The 18,842-nt window shown below is 41.4% G+C and overlaps 1 protein-coding gene across 4 annotated transcripts in view; it reads left to right on the forward strand.

Annotated features, from left to right (window-relative positions):
- sulf2a (sulfatase 2a) overlaps positions 1-18,842 on the forward strand; it is a 66,265-nt gene that overhangs the window by 32,123 nt on the left and 15,300 nt on the right. For all 4 annotated transcript variants that reach the window (XM_041981535.1, XM_041981534.1, XM_041981537.1 and 1 more), the window contains 10 exons: positions 10,986-11,255; positions 11,929-12,168; positions 12,286-12,437; positions 13,977-14,146; positions 15,852-16,002; positions 16,244-16,419; positions 16,608-16,736; positions 17,754-17,810; positions 17,913-18,042; positions 18,439-18,646. In XM_041981535.1, the coding sequence (XP_041837469.1) occupies positions 11,057-11,255; positions 11,929-12,168; positions 12,286-12,437; positions 13,977-14,146; positions 15,852-16,002; positions 16,244-16,419; positions 16,608-16,736; positions 17,754-17,810; positions 17,913-18,042; positions 18,439-18,646 (1,612 nt within the window). In that variant the 5' untranslated portion in view covers positions 10,986-11,056. The remainder of the gene's footprint in view (positions 1-10,985; positions 11,256-11,928; positions 12,169-12,285; positions 12,438-13,976; positions 14,147-15,851; positions 16,003-16,243; positions 16,420-16,607; positions 16,737-17,753; positions 17,811-17,912; positions 18,043-18,438; positions 18,647-18,842) is intronic.

Consider the following 18,842-nt stretch of genomic DNA (forward strand, 5'->3'; position numbering starts at 1 on the left):
CACACTGAAAAGGTTGATTCAAACATGCTTTCTCCAGTCTCCTTGAGAATAACTTGAAATTCCCAGCTTTAGATGTCGCTGTATCCTGTTGAAGTGGAAGGAGCAGAGTAAGAGATACAAACTGAAGGAAACGCTGAAAGTAATAAATCCTGGGAGCGTAGGCTGTGTCTGTTCTAAGTAGCAGGTCGGAGAATAGAAATGATGGCAAAAGATTTAAGATAAACCAGAGCAAGAGTCTGTGGGTAGTGATGACCAGTTGACCAAAAGAGGACAATGTGCAATGGTGAGTGAGGCATTTACATTCAGTTATGAATCTTAGTGCACCATTAAAAAAACAGCATTCAAAATCTGTAGTGAACTGGAAGAAGCCTTCATGTCCATGATGCCTCCGTAGTTAAGGTGAGGTAAAACAGTGGAAGCAACAAGTCCTTTCCTAGTATTGAATGTAAAACAGGATTTATTACAGAAGAAGAATCCTAGTTTTATTTTTTTTTCTAAATAAGGGATTTGTCACGACTCCCAGATGTTCACTGGAGTTTCCTCGCACAGATGTTATAGAGGGGAGAACAGCTGCACCTTCTTTTCATTTGAGAACAGCTCTATCTTTGTTTTACCTGCATTTAGTAGCAGTCTGAGACGGGACAGCTGCGACTGAATAATGTCAAATGAAGACATTCAAAGACCAGGTAACGCTGTCTGCACAAGAATACACAACTGTATCATCGGCATAAAGGTGCATTAGTAACATTCTGACCCACATCACTGATGTAAATAACAAAGAGAGTGGGTCCTAAATCTGAGCCTTGAGACACACCTGTAGAGATACTTAAATAATTGGTTGAGGGACCACTGTGCTGCACACATTTTTCATGACCTGAGAGGTAATTTCCAAACCAGCCTACAGCATGTTCTAAGAGGTTAATGCCGATGAAGGCTTAGAGAGCTCTGCGAGTTTCTTCTTAGTTTTCTTTGCTTTAAATGTTTTTGATCCAGTAAATATAAACCTGCTGGTGTAGGGATGATTTTTAGAAAGCAGTTATATTTCTGTCTCTCTATGCTCTTGCATGCATTTTTTTAGACTTCAGCTGATCGGGTACTTTGGCATAAAATCTGGTGATGCTGCACTTACTTGGAGGTTTCTCTAGAAATGTGGATGTGGTAATTTGTGTTTTGAAACAGAACCACTATTTTTTCATCTGAATCAATTAGTAGATTACGTCTTTATTACAGAGATGTGCTGCAACAGCGTTCCGTCTCACTCCTGCACTACTCTCTCTTCTTGCACAAGAAAATTTTCCATTAAAGTACTTTATTATGCATGACTAAAATCCTTGCCTCAACCATACATGGGTATTTGAAAAATTAAATTTGAGAAATAACGTGGTGCCTACAATATAAAACCAACCCTCCATAAACTGCATCACTGTGAACAAAAGTTGAATGTTAAAGCTAAACTAGGCTGGATACCAGATAGGCTACAAGCATGTACAACCTGTAATGGAGATTGAAACTAGTGTTGTGATTGATTGATTGATTGATTGATTGATTGATTGATTGATTGATTGATTGATTGATTGATTGATTGGAAAGTTCATTTGAACATAATGACAATATAAAAATAAAATACATCATAAAAAAAAGAAAACAGTTCAAACGGAGTGGAAGCATAAGCTTAAATAATCACACCCCAGTAAATTACAACAATCTTCAGATATTATAACATTATCACAACCACAAGTGTTGGAGTAGTTACTCAAAAAAAGCAATTAGTTACTAGTTACTCATTACTTCTGTAAATTATAATTAAATTACTTTACTCGTTACTGCATTTGAAAAGTAACGCCACTACTTATTACTTTACCATTTCTTAATTCACCGTGTAGACATGGACAATCATCGCTGCCTGTCTGCAGAGTGTTTACTGTATATTGTAAACAAAATGGCTTTAAAACCACAAGAACATCATCCCTGTCTGTGCGATTTTTTTAAACCTGGGCAATTCAAGAGTCAACAGGGGGAGCATGTCTCCTACAATGAACCTGCGACTAGCTTGTTCATTTCTGTCCCGGCTGCTGCTCTCCAGGAAATGTTAAAAAAAAGCTCAGCTTGTTTAGGCGGGTCGGCTGTTTGTTTAGGTAGGTCGGCTGTTTGTTTAGGTGGGTCGGCTGCTTGTTTAGGCGGGTTGGCTGTTTGTTTAGGCAGGTCGGCTGTTTGTTTAGGCAGGTCGGCTGTTTGTTTAGGCGGGTCGGCTGCTTGTTTAGGCAGGTCGGCTGTTTGTTTAGGCGGGTCAGCTGCTTGTTTAGGCGGGTCGGCTGCTTGTTTAGGCGGGTCGGCTGTTTGTTTAGGTGGGTCGGCTGCTTGTTTAGGCGGGTTGGCTGTTTGTTTAGGCAGGTCGGCTGTTTGTTTAGGCGGGTCGGCTGCTTGTTTAGGCAGGTCGGCTGTTTGTTTAGGCGGGTCAGCTGCTTGTTTAGGCGGGTCGGCTGCTTGTTTAGGCGAGTCGGCTGTTTGTTTAGGCGGGTCGGCTGCTTGTTTAGGCTTGCCGGCTGTTTGTTTAGGCGGGTCGGCTGTTTGTTTAGGCTGGTCGGCTGCTTGTTTAGGCGGGTCGGCTGCTGAAGGACTCCTACGACTGACCGGCGAGCAGGATCTTTTTCCACAAGTTTGGACTGAAACTGGACTAAACTAATAATAATGCCACCACTGACCAAAAGCCTGTATCTTCGACTCTCAGCTCAATTTTTTTTTTCTCTTTAGTCGGTGCACAATCACTTACGTCCCGCAAATCTATCTCTATGGCAACGTGCCCAGGCAAGCACACACACAGGCAGTAGCATGTGTGTACCACTTAAAACAGGTCAGGACTTTACACTTAGGCAAACATGGCTCGAGTAACGCACCTACTGATTCACAGCAGATTACGGTCATTTAAACATTACATGGTTCACGTTCCTAAATCAGTCCAAATACACACTTCACTGACAAAATCTGGATCCAGTAGAAGAGTTACGATGTGCTGGGTTTGCATAGCCGTGTGTTTCATTCCCTTTTCATTACAACTATGCATCTGTCTTTGTGTATTATCTTAAGTCCCGACACAGAGCAGAAAAAACAAAAAAAAAAAAAAAAGGTGAATTTGGAAGCTGACTGCATTCCCACAACAACCATTCAGTTGTGTAGCTTTAATCCATATTCATAAATACATCTGATTAGATTAGAAATAAATTCTCTACTTGTATGTTTTACTTTTGCGTGACAGCACACAGAGAAAGAGGCTAATATTTTTTGTTCATAAAGCCTTTTTCTTTAACCATATTATTAATATTATGTGGTGCTTAAGCTGCAGTTATTTGGAAGCAGGAGTAACAGTCGGCTTAGCGAAGGGAAGCAGATGGAGCATAATGTTGCTCATTTCATAAACACAGCAGGTCATAAAAATGCAATCTGAGTGGGGGGCCTGGGCCCCAGCAGAGCCCATGTCGAGCAACGCCCCTGCTTCTGTCATTATCTGTCATAACTGTTGACATGGTGTGAGCACCGCAGGGAGAGCACCACCTCCTTAACAAACAAAATAACAAAAAACAAAAACAATCAAAGATGACTGTACCAATATTCTATCCTGATGCTTCGCAGTATACAAGAAAATGATTGTTGTTACTTAGTGGTTACTTGTACAGCTGCTTCCTGAAGCTGCAGCGACCCTCTTCTTTTTATTGCATGTTTCAGGATAAATGAGAAAATAATATTGTACTAGCTGCTAATGCTAATGTTGCCATGAACCTGTGTGATTTATTAATAAGCTCAGGTTCCTGTGTCAACTTGAAAAGTGATGATATGCATGTCAGTGTGTTTGCAGGTTATTTCCTGGTGTTGCGTCACACCTTCTCATCGCAGGTTGTAGAGAAACCATTTTCCCAGCAACGCTCAGAAAAGTCATTTAATAACTTTTTTTTTTAGAATATTCTATATTATTAACATAACTGATTTAAAGATGAGTTTTTGCTGCTTTATCCAGAATCTAAGGGTGAAACAGAGATTTACAACCAGAGAATAATGAATGAGGGATGACAACGAGCATGGCTTCTTATTATCATGTAAAAAGCATTCCATACTGTATGGAGAACTGCACACACCTCTTCACTGAGACATATTCACTCACACAAACTCACACACAGACGAACCCCTCTGAGACAAAGTTACTCTCACACAGATGCGTGCCATTGCACAATTTGCATCTGAATACCAACTTTTGTTGGTAAATTCAAGGGTCCTTAGAGATTTTCCACATTTTGTCCAGAGCCAGGCAGAGCAGTGGGAACAAAGTCACACATTAGCAAAGCCCTGCCAGCCTCAATTACGACCACAGGGATTGGTTTGATCATGCTGCAGCAGGCTACATTCATTTGGATGTGTCCTTTTCAACTTCCATGGATATTTCCATTATCTTTTTTTTTCCAGCACTAGGAAATAAAGGTTTGCAAATTCCTGAGTAAAAAACGAAGCAGTGGAGGTAACCTACTCCTGCATTCTGTTTTATTCTGTCCTGGTCTCAGTCTAGTTTTCATGTTCGGGAAAAATCCATCTGCAGTGGAAGTGCTTTGCATTTGTTCTTTACTTCCCCCCCCCCCCACTTTTCCATCTTTTTCCATCTTCTTCTGCCTCAGAACATCTGAGATGGAGAATCAAAAAGTGTGGCTTTAAGCTTGCGGGCTTTTGGCTCCATATTTCATATGCATTATGAGACATAGCTGATTAAACTGTGTATACGCTTTGACTTGGCTCTTTTAATGTGTAATAAATGTCTTTTCTCCTCCATCGTTCTCATATTCTGGCTGCATTTTGTGCATTCCCGAGGGAATGTAGAATGAATGAATCAGACTTTATGTACATTTTAAAGTCCAAAAAAAGTACATTAATGCTTCTAAAAGGTCTGGAAGATTGATGAACTTCTCCTTCATTGAGCCGCAGTACTGAAAGAGCAGATATGGGTTGCTGGGCGGTGTAACGTATATGTCTGTTGATCCGGTGTGTGTTTTCATCCTGCCACCGTTGCCACTGTCTTACCATCATGTCCATGCAGTGACACGGGCAGCTCCGTTGTCGCTGCATTTATTATTCAGTCTTATCAATAAAAGATGGAGGGCATTAAGTTTTTATCTGGTGATGCAGTGCTGCTGTCTCTTAGAGCCTCTTTACAAGCATATGACTGAAGAGCAAAACTTTCTCTCTGTGTTCTTACTTCCAGGCATCACTTGGCATTAGTATAACCTCAAATGATCCTTGTTCCTTATACATGCTTTTAGAGGCTTATTCCCTGTGATCTTATATTCTGCTAGCTTACTCCCACAGCCTTCGTCTCTAAGCCCATGGCTTTTAATGAGTTTTGCTGAGAGATATATTTACTCATGTTGTCTTCTGCTCCTGTCTAAATGGCAGAATTTCCCCTTTCATTCGGTCTTATCGAGCTGAATCAGCATTGTCGTTTCACAGTTCACTTAGTGCAAAGAGCTGATGTGGGCATAGCTCTGTCAGGAAAAAGAGCTATAAATCATCCCAGTTTACAGAAACGGCGTGGCCTGCTTTGCATTATGAATGCACGTTGTTGAAGACGGAGCGCTTTGCTAAGTGCTGCTGCTTTTCCAGCTGTTGTCCAGTGCTGCGTTTCCATACATCTTCAAAGTGTAATGATGGATCTGCTGCTCCTTTGTTTCATGTAGCATCTGCCACCCAGCGAGATAAACTATATGTGCAGATAAAAGAGAGCAAACTGGGAAGAAAGGAATTTATGTGTCGGTTAGAGCTGATAAAAGCCATGAAATCAGTCCTCAGTATCATGAGGAAAAGGGAGGCTTCAGGGGAATAACACTTTAGAAAATATCCCCAACCACAGCAACATGGCAGTAATGCAGCATTTACATTTCCGGTTATTGATGGATTCTGCTGTTTTCTAACCTCATAGAACTATATTTGGATGATTTTCATTATGGGTTTTGCCCACATATGCTTTTAGAACATAAACAGATATCAAACACAATACTGTACCTTCCACATATACATACCACTCTGAAAGTGGAGCCAGTGAAGGAGGATGATCTCTGCATTATCACAAATCTATTCTTTATTCACTACGGATGTCCTGGAATCCATTTACGTACAACGAGCGTATTCACCACTGAATGGAGATGCAGCTGCTTTAATGTTTCACCAGTTAAGATTGTGGATATCCTTGCTGCTGGTTCTTTGTTTTTATCCAGCGCCAGCGATGAAGGCAGGGAGAGAACATGAGAAAAGACTGAGGATGGTTTCTAACAGTACAGCGCCCCAGGTCACAGCTCATGTGCTCCCCCAGGGAAGGGCTGCATACCCTGGGGGTAGGTAAACCAGAGCAAACACAGCACCTGATTTACATTTTATGTGCACATGTTCACATAGTATAGATTTACATGTGTAGGTGTGTGTCCTTTGTGCAAAGCCACACCATGGAGGAGAATAGAGGACATGTGTGGGTGTGCAGTGGGAAGGACCTTAACAATCACAGTCTGGACAGCAGGTTAGACCAGAGAGAAACAGAGGAACTTTTCTGCATTTACTTGCTTCATTTTCTGTGTCTCTGCAGGTAAAGATTAGCCGTGCTTGTGTGCATCCAGACACACTTCCATGTTAATTTGTTCCACCCTATTCCCATGATAAACTGCAATCCAGTCAGGTTGTTGTTGTGGAGGAGCTGAAGTCCCAGAAGACAGACTTGCTATTGTTCTGTTGTTATTGTCTTCATTTTCAAACACAGATTTGTTCTGGCCACAGACTCCACACAAACACACATATCCAAAGCCTAACCACCACACGCCGTGGAGCATCTCAGCGGCTGCTCGGATGAGGCTTGTAAACTATGTTTATGGTCATATAGTCACTGGGGTGTGCTGCTGCTTATGTGTCATCATAAATTAGACGCAATATTAAAGACTTTCCCTCTTGCTCTCAAATATCAATTTAATCATAAATAAATGAGAAAGTACAGCTTATTGAAAAATGTTCTTTAAAGTCATTGATACAAACTGTGTTAGTTCATTTTTATTGAATATTTAATTAAAAAAACATTTCCATTGGAGTGGTTTTTAATCTGTTCCTCAAGCCTGATAACGGTTTTGTTTGACAGTCAGGTACCTCCTGCCAGTAAACAGTAAATTAGGAAGAGTTATTACAGAACTAAATTATTACAGTAAATTACACACAGAGATAAATTAACCTCTTCTTCGCGAGACCCCCCTGTACAGGTGGCAGCATGAGATCCTACAATCCAGAAGATGTTTGCAGACACCAGGAAGCAGCAGTGCTAACATGTAGCATAGCAACATGACTAGCAGGAAGCAGCAACGCTAACATGTAGCATAGCAACATGACTAGCAGGAAGCAGCAGTGCTAACATGTAGCATAGCAACATGACTAGCAGGAAGCAGCAACGCTAACATGTAGCATAGCAACATGACTAGCAGGAAGCAGCAGTGCTAACATGTAGCATAGCAACATGCCTAGCAGGAAGCAGCAGTGCTAACATGTAGCATAGCAACATGACTAGCAGGAAGCAGCAACGCTAACATGTAGCATAGCAACATGACTAGCAGGAAGCAGCAACGCTAACATGTAGCATAGCAACATGACTAGCAGGAAGCAGCAACGCTAACATGTAGCATAGCAACATGACTAGCAGGAAGCAGCAACGCTAACATGTAGCATAGCAACATGACTAGCAGGAAGCAGCAGTGCTAACATGTAGCATAGCAACATGACTAGCAGGAAGCAGCAGTGCTAACATGTAGCATAGCAACATGACTAGCAGGAAGCAGCAACGCTAACATGTAGCATAGCAACATGACTAGCAGGAAGCAGCAACGCTAACATGTAGCATAGCAACATGACTAGCAGGAAGCAGCAGTGCTAACATGTAGCATAGCAACATGACTAGCAGGAAGCAGCAGTGCTAACATGTAGCATAGCAACATGACTAGCAGGAAGCAGCAACGCTAACATGTAGCATAGCAACATGACTAGCAGGAAGCAGCAGTGCTAACATGTAGCATAGCAACATGACTAGCAGGAAGCAGCAACGCTAACATGTAGCATAGCAACATGACTAGCAGGAAGCAGCAGTGCTAACATGTAGCATAGCAACATGACTAGCAGGAAGCAGCAACGCTAACATGTAGCATAGCAACATGACTAGCAGGAAGCAGCAACGCTAACATGTAGCATAGCAAAATGACTAGCAGGAAGCAGCAACGCTAACATGTAGCATAGCAACATGACTAGCAGGAAGCAGCAACGCTAACATGTAGCATAGCAACATGACTAGCAGGAAGCAGCAGAGCTAACATGTAGCATAGCAACATGACTAGCAGGAAGCAGCAACGCTAACATGTAGCATAGCAATATGACTAGCAGGAAGCAGCAACGCTAACATGTAGCATAGCAATATGACTAGCAGGAAGCAGCAGTGCTAACATGTAGCATAGCAACATGACTAGCAGGAAGCAGCAGAGCTAACATGTAGCATAGCAACATGACTAGCAGGAAGCAGCTGTGCTAACATGTAGCATAGCAACATGACTAGCAGGAAGCAGCAGAGCTAACATGTAGCATAGCAACATGTCGGGGAGAAACTCAGCTAAAATACTCCACCAAGCATCGGCATCCAAACCAAACAGTTCAAACCCCAGCAGCTATATGGGAATGTAAGAAAACCACGAGAACAGCTTCCACTTTAGAGCTTCTGCTAATTTCTCCACACAAACGAGTCACATGAAAGCAGAGACTCTGCTGGTTACAAAGATGTCTGTCTCATCACTGTGGGACAGAAACTCTGGAGCTAGCAGCCAGAATCAGAAATCATGTCTTACTTTTGCTGCTTTGTGATGAAAAGTTTGATTCCAGCTCTAAAAACTCTGCTAATGTTTCTCCTATGACTCTACCTTTGTTTGAAATGAACCATGAAGGTCCTGCTGGTTTCCATGGAGATGAAGGAGGTTTTATAGTGAAGGATTCACTCTTACTATCATATCTTGGGTTTCACTTGTTTCTGGATCCTCATGTTGTTTCTAAGGTGAATGTGGGGCTATCCCTGGGTCCTCCTGAGTCTGACCATTGATAGAGGTGTCCATCGTTATCATCATCGGCCGATGGCTTCCTGAGATATTTACCTGCTAACACTTGGAAAACTGCTCAGCTTCACTTTTTACCTTCTCTTACCTTCTTTTACCTTCTCGCTAGGGAAAAACAGGTTGTGAACATCAAACACGTTCTCCAACCAAAACCACAAAATGCACAACGTTCTCAAAGACAAACTGCACAAATCACAAAGGTTCATTCCCAGGATTACTTTACTCATTCCAAAGATTACTTTACTCATTCCAAAGATTACTTTACTCATTCCAGGATTACTTTGCTCATTCCTAGGATTACTTTACTCATTCATAGGATTACTTTACTCATTCATAGGATTACTTTACTCATTCCTAGGATTACTTTACTCATTCATAGGATTACTTTACTCATTCCTAGGATTACTTTACTCATTCATAGGATTACTTTACTCATTCATAGGATTACTTTACTCATTCTTAGATGACCTGGGCTGCCATTCTCTGGTTTTAACTGAAAGTAATGTAGTTTTCTTTTAGGAGTAGACAACCATTTACATTTTCTACTTTGTTCCAGGTAAATTTAGTAACTCACAGCCTCAAGGAGAGTTTAAGTAAAATCGACTTACATGTGTTACTGTAATTGTTACACAAATAATTTAGGATTTGAGATTTTCTGAATATCACAGCCATTTGTTTTCATTGATCTTGGCTTAATGAAGTAGTTTCCAAACTTTTTATGCAGAGCCCCCTTTTCATTGACAAAATAAATGTCAAGCCTCTTGATGCACCTCAATGCTTACAAACAAACGACTAAGGAAATGTGCCAAGAAATATTCTTTAGTTTACTGGCTGCAGTGTTTCCCCTACATTGACTGAGCCGTGGTGGCCCGCCACGGCTATGTTAGCGTCAAACCTTCAAAATGCTGAGAATTAAATGGTTTCACATCAAAAAATTTTTAATGAACCGGCATTGCCGCCTCCAGAAGTGCAGCCTCGGTAACTACTCTGCTGTCAGACATCTGCTCTGCACGTGAACACAGAGTCTGTTGAGAGGAAAGGTAGCTGCAGGCATCCAATATGACGTTTCCAAAAGGGGCGCGCTTGAAAACCGACCACGTGCATGAGAACAGAGTAGAGTAACAGAGAGCTAAACAGTCCTCGCTCGCTTGAGTTTTGGAGACTGTGGTTGACGTGTCTTATCCTCTGATTGGTTGGTTTCCAGCTGATAACAGAGCTATGTCAGAAAGAACTTCTCTTAAGTGTTGTCAACACGTAAATAAACAACTCTGAGCATATCTGTAAAGGGCAATTCCATTGAATTCTTGGGAACCTAGACCACATTAGACCAGCCCCCTTAAATTAAAATCCCACAACTTTATGGGTAAAGTACCCTGACCCCCCTTCTATACAGTACCTGCTAGCTTCGTCGCCCTGATCACTGACCCCTGTTTTCAGTTTGTGCATCTCACCCTCATCTCTCCTTCACCTCTGCCCCTCACTCCTTCTCATCCTAATCCCACTGCCTCACATCACTCTTATCCACAATACCCTCTCAAGGGGAGGTGAGGCTTGAGTTGGCCCTGGGCCGAGGCCCATTAGCCCCAGCCCTGGCAGCCATGTGCTCATCACCAGAGATCATTACAACCAGCCAATGACACCACTCTAATGCATCATTAATGATTGATTAACGAGCTGAGCTCAGCCCAAACGGGTGCATTTGCACGGAAGAACACCCTGTAACGGCTGCGCAGGACTTCCATCTGCTATTTTTCAACCTGTCTTGTGTGTCTTTGTGTATGTGCATCAGTTTAAGTGTTTCATTCTCATCATTTTCCTTCTCTGTGCTGTTCACAGGCTGCAAGTGTGAGCTGCAGACTATCTGGGTTGTAAATGAAGGATTGAAGAGGTGACTGCACAGAAGCGTGATGGCGGGGTGGGGGCTCCTTACCCCTTTCCATCTTCTTCTTCTCTTTCTTGTCCTGGGGGGAATCCTTCCTGATGCCTTAGGCGCCGGCTACCTGTCTGGATATCGCCTCAGGTCTCGCTTGCAGAAGGACCGCAGCATCCGCAACATCCGGCCCAACATCATTCTCATTCTTACGGATGATCAGGATATAGAACTGGGTAAGATTGTTTCTTCTTTTAATCCTTTGCCTTCCTCTACTGTGCAAATGTGCATCTACATCTCAGTTTGCTTTGGTTTCATGTCCCTTGGGTATGGGTATTCTATCTGTGTGTATCCAACAGCATTTGCAAGGAAAAGTCAGCTTAATTCTGCCTTTTGGCAACATACCAGCTGGCTCCCTCAAAGTCATGTGCTCCCTTTGCCAACTCTGTTGCTGGCATGAAATGAGGGCGGCCTATGGCTCCCATTGTCTGGTTGCCCAACTCTGGCCATCTCCCTACCCGCTTAAGTCCTTTAGCAGCATATTGGGTTAGAGTAGCTGCATAATGGCCTCTGTGACATCCTTGGTCCTCATGTGATCGCAGTGAGAAGACTCATTGAAAAGCAGGAATTTATGGTCAAGCATCTGTTTCCCCAAACAATCACCATCAGCCTGAAAAGCTTTTAGCACACAAGAATCCAAATGCGTTACTCTTTACCAAAAAGATTTATTTCCTCATTTAACTCCAACCCCTCCTGTCCATGATGGTTTTACCCCCTATTGGCCTAAAGTTTATCTGTTTTGCTTTTAAGCTTCTGTGTTCTTCAAACACTCTTCTCCAACTGCTTTATATCCCCCTTTACCCTCGTAAGAATCCCCCTCTCTCTCCCTAACCCACCGTTTTCTCTCAGGCTCAATGCAGGCCATGAACAAAACTCGGCACATCATGGAAAAGGGCGGCACACATTTTTCAAATGCCTTCTCCACCACGCCCATGTGCTGCCCGTCCCGCTCCTCCATCCTGACCGGGAAGTACGTACACAATCACCACACGTACACCAACAACGAGAACTGCTCCTCCCCCTCGTGGCAGGCGCACCACGAGCCGCATACCTTCGCTGTGCACCTCAACCATTCCGGCTACAGAACAGGTGAGCGCTGCTAAGCCTGATTAGAGTCCAACATGCAGCCTAAGCTGCAAGATTCACAGCCAAATTAGGACTCAGAGGCGGGAAAATTAACATATTGCTCGCATATTTCTCACTCAGCCTTCTTTGGAAAATATCTGAACGAGTACAATGGCTCCTATGTGCCCCCTGGATGGAGGGAATGGGTAGCACTGGTGAAGAACTCACGCTTCTACAACTACACCCTCTGCAGAAATGGAGTACGAGAGAAACACGGCAGCAACTACCCAAAGGTATGGATTCACTCCTTTTTCTGCATGAGAAATCACATTTTACAGAATAATGAAGATGAAAATGATGACAGTAAATTTGTAAATGTCAGGATTTTAAGCACTTCTTATTCACCATGTCTCACTTATAATTAATCATATTTGAAGATTTAAGAAGCATAAACCCGTTTTAAAAGCTTCACGTTTTTTGACCTCTTAAAGTCATTTACAGGTCGTAATAATCTTCAAAAATTCCCGGAGACACCAAACACATGCAAGAGGCTCATTCCATGTCACTGGGTCTCAAAAAAATCTGATTTTTTCAGCAGCTGCTCCTCATTTATCCAACAGGCACACTGTAAAACTTTAGTTTAGTTTGCTTGGCTGGTTATTGTTAATTTAGTGGGACGATTTTCCTGTATCCTTATTTTTCCTCCATTTTAACGTGTCAATATCTCAGGAACTACACCACATAGGAAACTGAACTTTGGTACAGTAATACACCTCCACCTACTGTCTCAGAATATACAGAAAGATCTGTCATACATCAGAGCTGGTAGTCATGTCAGCCCCTCAAAAATAAATAAAAAAAAATACTGGTTTTGTGGTTGGTCATGTTTGGGCCTTCAGAAAGGGCTTTGAGGTGAACTTTTTATTAAATCTTTTAAGCTGCACATTCATGTAGTTCATGAAAAAATTGAGACAAATGATGCAACAGTCGTTATATTTTAGAGTAATAATGAACAAATAACAGTAAATGAATATAAGACACAGAAGCAAGCTAGTGGTGGTGAAATAGCCCAGTATTTAGGACCAGAAATACAAATGAAGAACTTCCATAAAGAAAAATATTTTTATATCCCAAGAAAGAGTAACAGGTCAGATTTTTTCAAACATTCATCTTCATCATTTTATTTAAAAAGAGCTTTAACAGCAGCCACAGCAGAACAAAGAGCTGAACTACACAGATGAGGACAATAAAAGCTTAAAAGTAACAGTAACATAAAAAAATTAAAATGAATAACACAGTAAAAGCTAAAAAAAAAAAAAAAAAAAAAGAAGCTGGGGCATAAACAAAGTCGTTTTCTGAAGGCCCGAACCCGAGCAACTGGCATGCCTACCAGTTCTGATGTATGACAGATCTGAGACAGTAGGTGGAGGTGTGTTACCGTACCAAAGTTCAGTTTCCTAAGTGGTGTAGTTCCTGAGATGCTGATACCTAAAAATTGAGGAAAAATTGACCCAACACCGCTCACTAAATCTTGAAAAGTATCCATCCGAGCAAAATGAAAATGTAAGTGTGCCTATTGGGTAAATAAGGTGCATGGAAATGATCCAAGAATATTAAAAAGGTTTATAATCTAACATTAAAAACAATTTTTCACTTGATGCTGTTTTTTGGCAACCCCATATAATTTAGATTATTAATTTAGATTTTATTAAATTTTTAATAGAAGACATGGTAGCGAATGAGACGAAGCGCTCAAAGGTGAAATTGTTGACCAGTTTTGTTTTGTGTATTTAGTTCAGCTACTAATAAGCCTCGTGGAAATTATTCTACAGGACTACCTGACAGACATCATTACCAACGACAGCATCAACTACTTCCGTATGTCTAAGCGGATGTATCCACATCGGCCCGTCATGATGGTCCTGAGCCATGTTGCCCCGCACGGCCCAGAAGATTCTGCCCCGCAGTACAGCTCTGCCTTCCCCAACGCATCGCAGCACATGTAAGACACAAAACAAGCTCAAATGGAGCACCAGGCTGTTGCAGGTTTTGGGATATTCAGCGATTATAAATGCACGAAAAAGCTGCAAAATATTTTATTGTGTTTGCTTATTTATGGTAATTTTTGTTTGCTCCCCTTGGGACAAAACAATCAAAAACAAGGAAGAGTTTTATATTTTAACTGCGGTTTGCCTGCGTGACGCATCCTTGCATTCATGCTTCTTTTCGTTTGACCCAGAATGACACAGATTGCACGTTAATGGGATCTCATCTTCCTTTGCCTGCAGTATGTTGTTGGCAGCTCAAACCTTTTCTTACAGTTTGTTTCGCTCCAGTTTATTTGGCTCAAACATTGTTGGCTCCATAATGAGCCAGTTTCATTTGTACTGTTTTGTCAGCCATGATCAAAGAGAGGCATAAATGATTTATGTTGAATGCAAAGGTAATATTTAGACACGTGCACACGCACATGCACAAACGTAACACACCTCTCATTTAAAGCTTTGTGTTCCTAACCTTCCATGCTGCTAGCTAATGGCAAACCCACTACTGGCCTCCAGAGATGTTTGGAGGGCCAGTAATGAGAGTGCAGTTTCTACCCCCTCCCACATGCTCATCCTGCTTCATCTAATCCCCCCAGCATCATTAACCTGTGCCACACAGCCTTTCTACACAGAATTTTCAGAAAATTCTGCTCCAGTGTCTTTGTGCAAACTTAATTGCTGTCTCTCCATAAATGTGCTCTCCCCCGGGTGATGTTAGCTGAGAGCGTCATCTCTGGCTGTTTTTCTCTCTCCATCTCTTTCTGACCTCATCAACTGAAGGAGGAGAGTGGCTCTAAAAATCCTGTACTACTTTGGTGCTAATCCCCCCTCACCTTGACCTTCATTTGTACACTACATTAGAGAATGCTGCACTGCATTAGCAGTTTAAATAAGTCTAATCCATTCATTTTAGTGGTACACATTTTCTTCTTGACTCTTCTTAGCTATTAAGCACTTTTTTTATTTACAAATGATTAAAGGTGCATATGAGTTCGACTTAAATATTGATCGAACTGCAGCCCTACAGATTGTAACGCATGCTTTATGTGAGCATCAGTTCAATGTTGCATCAACATTTGTTTATCTAGTCTTCAGATGACATGGCCAGGGAATATTGCTGTGAATCGGCTGTTTATACCTGTACTGTAAACCCAGAAAGCAGACATTTTTAGGCTCAATCCAGGCTACTTTTGACACTTATGGCGCAGTTACGGCACCTGCAAGTGTTGTGTAGGTCAGAAGTAGACCAGATATCAGTTACCAGCCTGGCTTGGATTATGGCATGTCTCTTGTGGACCACATGTGGTCCAGATGTCAGTTGTTGGTCTGGACAGGGATCAGGTTAGGGTTTTGTATGTCAGAAGTGGGAAGCCTTCCTGATGGCAACTTCCTTCTGGGCCCCATGGTGGTCATGTGACCCTCTCACATTTAGTCAACGCCGTTAGTCAAAGCCACAAATGGACCAAACAAAAATGCACATTTGGACCAAATATGGGCCAAATAATTTTTGCTATCATGGAGGAAACATCTTAGTAGAAATAAATGATAAACAACATTTAGGTGTACAAATATTCTTATTCCTCTGAAATGCAAGAATAGATTGATTCTACACCATATAATCTCTTAATCCTAATGTTTTCCTTCTATTTTCTGCCTTTAAAGAACACCGAGTTACAACTACGCCCCCAACCTGGACAAACACTGGATCCTCCGCTACACCGGACCTATGAAGCCTGTCCACATGCAATTTACTAACATGCTTCAGCGCAGGAGGATGCAGACGCTCCTGTCTGTGGATGACAGTGTGGAGAAGGCAGGCAATCGTATACTTAAACACACACACACACACGTAAACGCAGACGCACACATACAACCTCAGGTCCTGGGAGATCTGTGCTTGTTCTGGCTGGGGCTGGATAATGAATTCACTGACACACTTGGTAAAATGTTCAATCCCCCTTTTTCCTTGAAACTGGCACAAGAGACTTAATCTATCAAACATAAAGCGAAACTTCACACTGTGTGTGTGTTTTAACGAGTTATGTCTGCCCTAGGTGTACGACATGCTGGTGGAGACAGGTGAACTGGACAACACATACATCATCTACACCTCAGATCACGGTTATCACATCGGCCAGTTCGGTCTGGTGAAGGGAAAATCGATGCCTTATGAGTTTGACATCCGGGTGCCCTTCTATATGCGAGGACCTAATGTGGAGCAAGGCGCAACGTGAGTTAAAGATGTTTTTTCTCATTTTTAAGTTATTCACATCCTGGTGAGTATAGAAGAGAATTTAGTAGCAAACAACCCAGATTTTTCTCCAGGACTTGGTTGAGGCTGATTTAATAAGATTAATGACATGAGACTTGTTCATGGCTTCACATTCTGTATAAAAGTGTGTTCTTGTCACCCTGCAGTAATCCTCACATAGTGTTAAACATTGACCTGGCACCGACTCTGCTGGACATGGCTGGTGTTGATATCCCTGCAGAAATGGATGGCAAGTCCATTCTCAAGCTGCTGTCCACAGACCGTCCAGTAAACAGGTGAATGCATTGATTTTCCATGTAGACGGGCGAGGAATGGCATGCAGAAAGATGAGTTTAGGGACCACTTCTCCAGTGGAAGCTAAATTTATTTTATTTAATATTCTTTATATGTATTTTTCCAGAAAAATGTCTAAAAGCTAAATTTTAAATTTTAATATGTATATATAAAAAATATGTTATATGTAAATATGTATGTAAGTGTATGTAAATAAATAGAATTTATTGTTAATTTATGTCAAATAAATTGTTGAAATTTTAACATTTTTATTTAATATATTTTATATATTTTATATGTATAAATTTTACATTTGATATATAAAGTATTATTTTTATCTAAATTTATAAAATGTATTAGCCTCAGATATAAAAATATTCAGTATTTTCTTTATGAACATATTTCTATTTAATTTTTTTCCCTCTTTGTTGTTTTCATTTATTTCCGTGTTTTATTTCTTTTACATTTTGACTCATTTACAGGTGAACTAGAATTTACACATCTCAATCTACAAAATCCAAATTATCTAATAATTAGTTGTCAAACGATTAAAATCTTTAATCAGACTAATCACAACTTTCAGATTTATTAATCATGATTAATCACAGCTTACAAATGAATCACTATTAATCACGATTCGCGACTATGCCTGAAATTTGCCCGTTTTTATTGTATTATATCAACAGAACGAGCCGATGCTACAAATATTTACAAAGGAGTAAACGTCAGATTGTCAGATGTACACACGTGCACATTTAAACATTTAGACGTGAGGAATTACAGTTAAAATATGAACTTATTGTTTTCTATTTCATTTTCATCCTGTGGACCAGATTTCCCTCTAGCGGCCGTTTTTGGCCCCCAGGCCAAATGTTTGACACCCGTGGTTTAAACCTTTTACAAAAAAAGTTCTGCAGTCCACGTATGCATCTCTTTCCAGAGCCATTTAAACATTTCAAAAGGGCGTGCTTGTCTTTCCAGTGCAAATATCACAGCGTGCTATTTTTACTTCTTTCCAGGTTCCAGCTGAGCAGAAAGAGTAAAACATGGAGAGACTCGTTCCTGGTGGAGAGGGGGTACGTTTTATTGATTGACCTTTTGCGAGACATGTTTTCATTTTGCGTGTTTTCTTCTGGCAACATCAGACGTCTTGTCAACGGCTTTTTCTGGGCTTTCAGGAAGCCTGCTCACAAGAGATCAGATGGGAAGGAAATGGCCCAGGAGGAGAACTTCCTGCCAAAATACCAGAGGGTGAAGGACTTATGCCAGAAAGCAGAGTACCAGACCTCCTGTCAGCAGCCAGGACAGGTACCTGACCTGCAGGAGCTAAGACAGAGAGGTTATTAAAATTTCAGGAGAACGAAATGAAGAGTGGCCAGAGCAGGGTGATGATTTACAATCTGGTTTGAATTTTACTAAGTGTGATATTAAGTCACTGTACTTTCAGGTTTTATTTGACATCAGTGTTTCCTTAATGCTTCAGAATGAAAAGTGTGGCATGTGTGTGTATTTAAAAAGCTTTAAGCTAAAGATCTGAAGACTGGATCTGGAAATTGCCATTTTAAGGCTCTGCATGGCACATTTAAAGGTTTCTGCAGGTCATTTTAGCACAACCCCAAAGAAAGAACTGCTTAAAAACATACCAAGCTAATGTTTCAACCCCAAGATGCATTAATATGTATATTTGCCGGGGTTTTGTTTCAGAAGTGGCAGTGTGTGGAGGATTCAACAGGCAAGCTGAGGCTGTTTAAGTGTAAGGGCATGGCCAGTCTCTTTGCTCCACGTATGCAGGCGCTGATGGCCAGCAGTGCCTCCACAATGTCTCTCGCATCCAATTCTGACAGCTGCAATTGCGGCGATTTGGGCTTTAAAACATCCACCCTGAAGAAGAAGAGGCTGCTAAACAAAAAGAGTAAGTCCCTGTTTTTCCTCTGCATATTAATAGATTCTGATTTTGTTCTGAAAGACGGGTTCTTTTCTTGAAACGACCTTGCAGGAGGCTGCAAAGAGGGCCATTAATCTCAAGCTAAAATAACCAGCTTTTAAAGTATTCATGAGATGAAAGGCATGTGTCAGTGCTGCCACCAAGTGGTGGACTAGAGTGGATG

The sequence above is a fragment of the Melanotaenia boesemani genome, chromosome 3, assembly GCF_017639745.1.
Source record: "Melanotaenia boesemani isolate fMelBoe1 chromosome 3, fMelBoe1.pri, whole genome shotgun sequence".
Taxonomy (NCBI): Eukaryota; Metazoa; Chordata; class Actinopteri; order Atheriniformes; family Melanotaeniidae; genus Melanotaenia; species Melanotaenia boesemani.